Here is an 8,903-nt window from a genome sequence, read left to right on the forward strand (position 1 = left end):
TCTGTCTAAACATCTGTTTTCTCTGTGTTGTGTAGGATCGCAGTCGAGACAGCCTCGGGTCTCAAGGTAAGCAGGCGTACAGGAGGGGAGTGGCTCAACCCTCAGTAGAGGAAGAATGACATGGGGGTAGCAGCTGACTGACTGCTGACTGACTGACTAGATGACTGTCTGACTAACTGCTGACTGACTAACTGCTGACTGACTAACTACTGGCAGATGGCTGACTAGCAGACTGGCTGGCTGACTAGCAGACTGGCTGACTGACTAGCTGGCAGATGGCTGACTAGCAGACTGGCTGGCTGACTAGCAGACTGGCTGGCAGACTGGCAGATGGCTGACTAGCAGACTGGCTGGCTGACTAGCAGACTGGCTGGCTGACTAGCAGACTGGCTGGCAGACTGGCAGATGGCTGACTAGCAGACTGGCTGGCTGACTAGCAGACTGGCTGGCTGACTAGCAGACTGGCTGGCTGACTAGCAGACTGACTGGCTGACTGGCTGACTGACTGACTGACTAGCTGACTGACTGACTGACTGACTGACTGACTGACTGCTGACTGACTCTCTGACTAGCTGACTGACTGGCTGACTGGCTGACTGGCTGACTGACTGACTGACTGACTGACTAGCAGACTGACTGGCTGACTGGCTGGCTGACTGACTGACTGACTGACTGCTGACTGACTCTCTGACTAGCTGACTGACTCTCTGACTAGCTGACTGACTCTCTGACTAGCTGACTGACTGACTCTGAGTGACTGGTATTGTTGTGTTCTGCTTCCAGGGAGGGATGATTCTCAACACAGCTATGAAACAGTCACACAAGTGGAGGGTGAGAATACACTTTGAAGTACTATCCTTTCACACTATACTTGTGTTTCTGCTCATTCCATGTCTTTATGTATCCTCTTACCTCTCTCCTCTCTCTCTACGTAGTCCATTATGCGAGGCCCATCATAATATTGGGTCCTATAAAGGACAGGGTAAATGATGACCTGCTGTCGGAGTTCCCTGACAAGTTTGGATCTTGTGTCCCTCGTAAGTATTGACCCTTCACAGAGTAACCATTTGCCTGCTTAGTACTCCAGTGGTTTACATTGATCTATTGACAGGGTGATTGATTGACAGCCTGAATGACCACTTGGCCCTTCCCCCACAGACACCACACGGCCCAAGCGTGAGTACGAGGTGGACGGGCGGGACTACCACTTTGTGTCGTCGCGGGAACAAATGGAGAAGGACATCCAGAGCCACCGTTTCATCGAGGCGGGCCAGTACAACAGCCACCTGTACGGCACCAGCGTTCAGAGTGTTCGCCAGGTGGCAGAGCAGGTACAGACAGCACAGACCCTGTGAATCAAGCTTTGGAGATGCATTATCATTGTGATATTTATATTGTATTTACATGAGAGGGATGATACAGGGTAGCCTATTGGTTAGAGCGTTGGACTAGTAACCGGAAGGTTGCAAGTTCAAACCCCCGAGCTGACAAGGTACAAATCTGTCGTTCTGTCCCTGAACAGGCAGTTAACCCACTGTTCCTAGGCCGTCTTTGAAAATAAGAATTTGTTCTTAACTGACTTTACCTTAAGTAAAGGTAAAAAATAAAAATTATACATTAGGCCAATCTACATTATTTAATATGCTCACAACAACAGCTGTTCTGTATTGATTGGCTTACGAAGTGAAAAGGGATCTGGCTGATTGAATCCCCTCCCTCTGTTCTCTCCCCCTTCTCTCTCTCCCTCCCTCTGTTCTCTCCCCCTTCTCTCTCTCCCTCCCTCTGTTCGCTCCCTCTGTTCTCTCCACTCCCCTCTCTACCTCTGTTCCCCCTCCCCTCTCTCCCTCATTCCTCTCTCTTCCTCCATCTCTCCCTCCGCTTACCCCTACTTTTATGTGAGTAGCAAGGAAAACACTGTATACTGGACGTGTCGGCCAATGCTGTCCGCAGACTACAGGCCGCTCAGCTTCACCCCGTTGCCATCTTTGTCCGGCCCAAGTCACTGGAGAATGTCCTGTATGTACACACACACACACACACACACACACATACACACACACACACTTACACACACACATACACACGGAAACACAGACTCACGGACACACACACACACACTTACACACACACACACACACACACACACTTACACACACGGACATACAGACTCACACACACACACATGGACACACACACACACACACACACACACACACACACACGGACACACAGACTCACACACTAGCTATATAATTGTGTGTGTGTTGTTGTTGTGCAGAGAGATCAACACTCGACTGACAGAAGAGCAGGCCAGAAAGGGCATGGACCGTGCTCTCAAACTGGAACAGGACTTTCTAGAGTGTTTCTCAGGTAACACTGTCTAGAACACTGTGGGCTGTAATTCCTTTAAGCAGGAATGTGTTGACCTAATTAGCCTCTAACTCTGCATGTGGAGTGTGACTTGATCTTGATGTTTGCTAAAAAAAAAATGTATTTGTGACACCACACACAGATACATATCTGACATTCTCTCTCTCTGTCTCTCTGTCTCTCTCTCTCTCCCTGTCTCTCTCTCCCTCTCTCTCTATCACTCCCTCTCTCCCTCTCTCTCTCTCCCTCTCCAGCTGTGGTGGAAGGAGACAGCTTCGAGGAGGTTTACCACAAGGTGAAGACGGTGATCGAGGAGCAGTCGGGGCCTTACATCTGGATCCCCACCCGGGAGAGGCTGTGAGGCTGCCCCATAACCCACCCCCATCCCCCCAACCACCCTCAGACAGTCTGCCCTCCAGCCCAACCAGGGCAGAGAGACAGAGAGAGAAAGACACAGAGAAAGACAGACAGAGGGACACGTGAAGATAGAGACAGGAGGGGAAACATAATCACACAGAGAGAGTGAGAGACACAGAATAACACTAAAAGAGACACATGAATAGAAACACAGAGAGATAGACATGGACGGTATTTAATAAATATGAATATATCATCAATGTGTGGTGAGTACTGACAAAGACTGGACAGGGGTAACCCAGTTGGGTGTGGCAGGGCGGGGCAGGGGGCGTCCCCGGATTAGCACAGGGTAAATGATCCACCATCTCTCCCTCTCCTTCTCTCTGTCTCATTGGCTGCCTTTGACATCCCCGCCGACAAGGTGGCAAAACCATCAGCATCCATCTGATCCTTCCTTTTTTATATCCCTTAGCCTTCTCTCCTCCTCCCGTCTCCCCTCTCCTTTCAGGACATGAAAAGGAGGGAGAGAGAGAGAAGGAGAGTGCATAGACTATGGAAGGACACACAGATCCTATTGGGTTCCTCTAATCCAGAGGAGGCTCTTTTCTAGTGAAGAGGCTTTGCTCTATGAACAACATCCCACTAACCAAGACAGGCATTTGCTCAATCACCCACGAAAAGCATTGCAAGAAATTTTTTAAAAAAGCAGCACAAATGAAAACTCAGAAGTTGAACTTGTGCATGCGTCCTCAGAGGACTCAGAGATGGGAGTTGAGGAAAATGGCGGATATTATGAAGATCCTATAGAGAAAAAGAAGAAGAAGAATGGCCACCCGTCTTTCTGTTTTTCCCTCCTTTTTGATGGTGGGAGGTTTTTAGCATGTCTCTACAGAGAGAGGAGCAGAGCGGTGCAGACAGGGAAAGAGGGGGGTGTCTTTCTTGTGTGCAAACTCACTGTGTGCATTGACAATGGAAGACCTCACAGTATAACCACTGGGTCTCTTCTGTACCGCACACACAGTCAGCCGTACAGTAGTACCATTCTAATCCACCTGGCTGTTCTCCAAAAGCACTGGTTGTTCTGCCTGTTTGCAACAGGCAGGTAGATCCCAGGCTGAATGTTCTCTTAATGCACAACAGCAGAATTCTTATGTTCAGCTCTTTAGTGTGAAGAGCACCGCAGCCAATTCTCTGATCACTCTTCCAAAAAGACCCCTCAACAACCCACACACAGTGTTCTCACTGGCCGCTCTGAGCAGTGGTGTGTGTGTGTGTGTGTGTGTGTGTGTGTGTGTGTGTGTGTGTGTGTTTGTGTGTTTGTGTGTGTGTTCCTCTTCCTCCCGACCACTCTTTCTCTGCCTCTTTCTTTCTTTCTCTCACTCTATGTTTCGTCACACATGAAGGCTACTTATATATAACACATTTAACAGACAAAATGGCCTATATAAATATATATTTTTAATGACGATTTCTAACAGGAGTTGGAGACTGTAAAATGTATATCTCTTCAACAATTTTCCATTGCTTTCTTTGGGTAATGTTTCTCTTGTGTTTGGGGATTTGTTTAGGTCATTGACTTTGCTTGATTTCCCCCTCCACACAACACAGTCCTGACAAACAAACACACAAAGAAACACATAATAGCTGAACTGTACCTGAGAAATACCTGAGCTATACCTGAGCTGTACCTAAACTATAACTGAACTATAACTGGACTATACCTGAGATATACCTGAGCTGTACCTGAGCTATACCTGAGCTGTACCTGAGATGTACCTGAGATGTACCTGAGATGTACCTGAGATATAGCTGAGCTATACCTGCGCTATACCTGAGCTATAGCTGCGCTATACCTGAGATATACCTGAGCCATGCCTGAGATATAGCTGAGATATAACTGGACTATAACAGAGATATAACTGAGCTATAACTCGACTATAACAGAGATGTAACTGAGCTATACCTGAGCTATAACTGAGCTATACCTGAGATATACCTGAGATATACCTGAGATATAGCTGAGATATAGCTGAGATATACCTGATATATAACTGGACTATAACAGAGATGTAACTGAACTATAACTGAGATATACCTGAGATATACCTGAGATGTACCTGAGCTATACCTGAGATATAACTGAGCTATACCTGAGCTATACCTGAGCTATACCTGAGATATAGCTGAGCTATACCTGAGATATACCTGAGATATAACTGGACTATAACAGAGATATAACTGAACTATAACTGAGATGTAACTGAGCTATAACTGGACTATAACTGAGCTATAACTGAGCTATAACTGAGCTATAACTGAGCTATAACTGAGCTGTAACTGAGATGTAACTGAACTATAACTGAGATATAACTGAGATATAACTGAACTATAACTGGACTATAACAGAGATATAACTGAGATGTAACAGCTATAACTGGACTATAACAGATGTGACTGAACTATAACTGAAATATAACTGAGATATAACTGAACTATAACTGGACTATAAATTAGATATAACTGAGATGTAACTGAACTATAACTGTAACTGAACTATAACTGAGCTGTAACTGAGCTATAACTGGACTATAACAGATGTAACTGAACTATAACTGAGATATAACTGAATTATAACTGGACTATAACAGATGTAACTGAACTATAACTGAAATATAACTGAGATATAACTGAACTATAACTGGACTATAACTGAGATATAACTGAGATGTAACTGAACTATAACTGTAACTGAACTATAACTGAGATATAACTATAACTGAGATATAACTGAGATATAACTATAACTGAACTATAACTGAGATATAACTGAGATATAACTATAACTGAACTATAACTGAGATATAACTGGACTATAACTGGACTATAACTGAGATGTAACTGTAACTGAACTATAACTGAAATGTAACTGAGATACAACTGAGATACAACTGAGATACAACTGAGACATAACTGGACTATAACTGAAATGTAACTGAGATGTAACTGAGATGTAACTGAACTGTAACTGAGATATAACTGGACTATAACTGAGATGTAACTGAGATGTAACTGAGATATAACTGAGTCTCAATTATTTATATCCAGTTACACATCTCACTTCCTGGTTGGAGGTGCAGTATATAGTACAGTAATATTGGATGGGATAAAAAAGATGGTGTGTGTTGTATGTGGGTGGTTGTGCAACTGTGAGTGTCTGTGTGTGTTCTTTCTCGTGTGTGTGAGTGCCAGGCTCTTGAGATTTAGTGCAATGGTGTAATGATGATATGCAATGAGAGTGGGTTTGTGTGTCTTTAAAATATATACAAGCCTAGTAATAATTTGCACTGATAGCATTAATACAGGTATTGAGTGAGAATCAGACAGAATACAACATGAATTCCAGGGGTTTACAGACACTAGTTTGCATTTATTTAAACATTGTTTATAACTTTTGATTTGATGTTTAAAAGAGTGAAGTTACAGGTGGAAATGACCGTTCATATTTATTGTTCCTTTATTTTGGCTCACTTGCTTTTCCCAGTGAGAGATGGAAAGTGTTAATGTTTTGGATTGATTATTTATTGTTAACTGCTCTCGCTCTTTCAGTTTTACTCACTTAGAAGTCTGTATATTTTCTTGTATACTTTTTTGTTGTTGCACATTCTCAGTTTAGGGGGACTGGCCAGAACTATTGTAAATACAGAGATGTTGGGGTCGTGTGGGGCGTGGGACTCTGGCCATGCACACTGCTGATTGGACATTAGAGAAACCATCAGAGCCTCAGCACTGGGACCTGAGCCCACAGCCCTGCAACAACCTCTAATACACAGGAACACGTCACTTTGGGTGGGTCACACACACACATATATGCACACAGACATGCACGCACACACACACACATGCACATACACACACACACATGCACATACACACACATGCAGACACACACACAAGATTCACAAAACATTCTACATGAATGGAATAATATGCTATCAATTTGTTTATTTGAAAAATCTAATGTATTTCTTATTCTCTGTTTGTCATCCATATCATAGTGTGATACTCCGAAACAAAATATATATTCATTTTTACTGAAAAGACTGATGATAAATTACGACAAAGTCAACTGATGCTGAAAATATGTTTAAAATTATTTATCTTGCAAAAGATAACAATATCAAGCAAACTAATATGTTTCATTTCAGTGAATTGCTTGTTGTAAATGAGCTATAAAAACAATACAATAATTAAAATAAGCTTTCTGAAAAAAAGGAGTGTCATGGCACCTTTTTGGGGAGGGGGGTTGAAGAAGATTCCATGTTGTTATTTGGTACCAAGCCAGAAACCATGCAGGATAACGTTGGTCCTCAGCCTGGGAAGAGGAAAAATACATTTGGCCTCCAGGGGGTGCTCAAATGTAATTTTTGTAAGAACTTCTCTGCAGTCTCCAGTGTCACCTACTGCAGGCTCTTATCTTCTCCAGTTTCACCTAATGCAGCCTCTTATCTTCTCCAGTTTCACCTACTGCAGGCTCTTATCTTCTCCAGTTTCACCTACTGCAGGCTCTTATCTTCTCCAGTTTAACCTACTGCAGGCTCTTATCTTCTCCAGTTCAACCTACTGCAGGCTCTTATCTTCTCCAGTTCAACCTACTGCAGGCTCTTATTTTCTCCAGTTTCACCTACTGCAGCATCTTATCTTATCCAGTTTCACCTACTGCAGGCTCTTATCTTCTCCAGTTTAACCTACTGCAGGCTCTTATTTTCTCCAGTTTAACCTACTGCAGGCTCTTATCTTCTCCAGTTTAACCTACTGCAGGCTCTTATCTTCTCCAGTTTCACCTACTGCAGGCTCTTATCTTCTCCAGTTTAACCTACTGCAGGCTCTTATCTTCTCCAGTTTAACCTACTGCAGGCTCTTATTTTCTCCAGTTTAACCTACTGCAGGCTCTTATCTTCTCCAGTTTAACCTACTGCAGGCTCTTATCTTCTCCAGTTTCACCTACTGCAGGCTCTTATCTTCTCCAGTTCAACCTACTGCAGGCTCTTATCTTCTCCAGTTTCACCTACTGCAGGCTCTTATTTTCTCCAGTTTAACCTACTGCAGGCTCTTATTTTCTCCAGTTTCACCTACTGCAGGCTCTTATCTTCTCCAGTTTAACCTACTGCAGGCTCTTATCTTCTCCAGTTTCACCTACTGCAGGCTCTTATTTTCTCCAGTTTAACCTACTGCAGGCTCTTATTTTCTCCAGTTTCACCTACTGCAGGCTCTTATCTTCTCCAGTTTAACCTAATGCAGCCTCTTATCTTCTCCAGTTTAACCTACTGCAGGCTCTTATCTTCTCCAGTTTAACCTACTGCAGGCTCTTATCTTCTCCAGTTTAACCTACTGCAGGCTCTTATCTTCTCCAGTTTCACCTACTGCAGGCTCTTATCTTCTCCAGTTTAACCTACTGCAGGCTCTTATCTTCTCCAGTTTCACCTACTGCAGGCTCTTATCTTCTCCAGTTTAACCTACTGCAGGCTCTTATCTTCTCCAGTTTAACCTACTGCAGGCTCTTATCTTCTCCAGTTTAACCTACTGCAGGCTCTTATCTTCTCCAGTTTAACCTACTGCAGGCTCTTATCTTCTCCAGTGTCACCTACTGCAGCATCTTAAATTTGTTTATTTTTCCTTTTGCTTGTGGTGTTTTTGTGTGTTTCCCAAATTCATTGATTTCCTTTTTTCTATCTCTCTGTGTGTCCCCCACCTTGCTGACACTCAGGGGAGTTCAAGTCCCACCCTTATCCCTTTAGGAAATCACACAACAAAGATGCTGTGTGTGTGTGTGTGTGTGTGTGTGTGTGTGTGTGTGTGTGTGTGTGTGTGTGTGTGTGTGTGTGTGTGTGTGTGCGTGCGTGCGTGCGTGCGTGCGTGCGTGCGTGCGTGCGTGCGTGCGTGCGTGCGTGCTCAGTGAAGCCAGAACACATGGCACTGCAATGTGTGAGAGGATGAGGTGAACCCCCCACCTCTTACATTGTAAACCACTTTGAGCTGGAAAAATCACTAATCAACAAGTCCTTCACGTGTGTGTGGTCTGTGTGTGTGGATTTTTGTGGATGTGTGTGGCCTGTGGATGTGTGTGGCCTGTGAGAGTGTGTGTGTGTGTGTGTGTGAATGCTCTGGCATGTCCCTTC

The 8,903-nt window shown here is 44.0% G+C and overlaps 1 protein-coding gene across 1 annotated transcript in view; it reads left to right on the forward strand.

Annotated features, from left to right (window-relative positions):
* Positions 1-4,663, forward strand: part of LOC139388253 (disks large homolog 4-like) — a 55,490-nt gene extending 50,827 nt beyond the window's left edge. The window contains exons 15-21 of the mRNA XM_071134801.1: positions 36-66; positions 784-831; positions 936-1,037; positions 1,159-1,331; positions 1,904-2,016; positions 2,279-2,370; positions 2,625-4,663. Coding sequence (XP_070990902.1) covers positions 36-66; positions 784-831; positions 936-1,037; positions 1,159-1,331; positions 1,904-2,016; positions 2,279-2,370; positions 2,625-2,731 — 666 coding nt within the window. The 3' untranslated portion in view covers positions 2,732-4,663. The remainder of the gene's footprint in view (positions 1-35; positions 67-783; positions 832-935; positions 1,038-1,158; positions 1,332-1,903; positions 2,017-2,278; positions 2,371-2,624) is intronic.
* Positions 4,664-8,903: the final 4,240 nt, after the last annotated feature.

The sequence above is a fragment of the Oncorhynchus clarkii genome, chromosome 29, assembly GCF_045791955.1.
Source record: "Oncorhynchus clarkii lewisi isolate Uvic-CL-2024 chromosome 29, UVic_Ocla_1.0, whole genome shotgun sequence".
In the NCBI taxonomy this organism is placed as follows: Eukaryota; Metazoa; Chordata; class Actinopteri; order Salmoniformes; family Salmonidae; genus Oncorhynchus; species Oncorhynchus clarkii.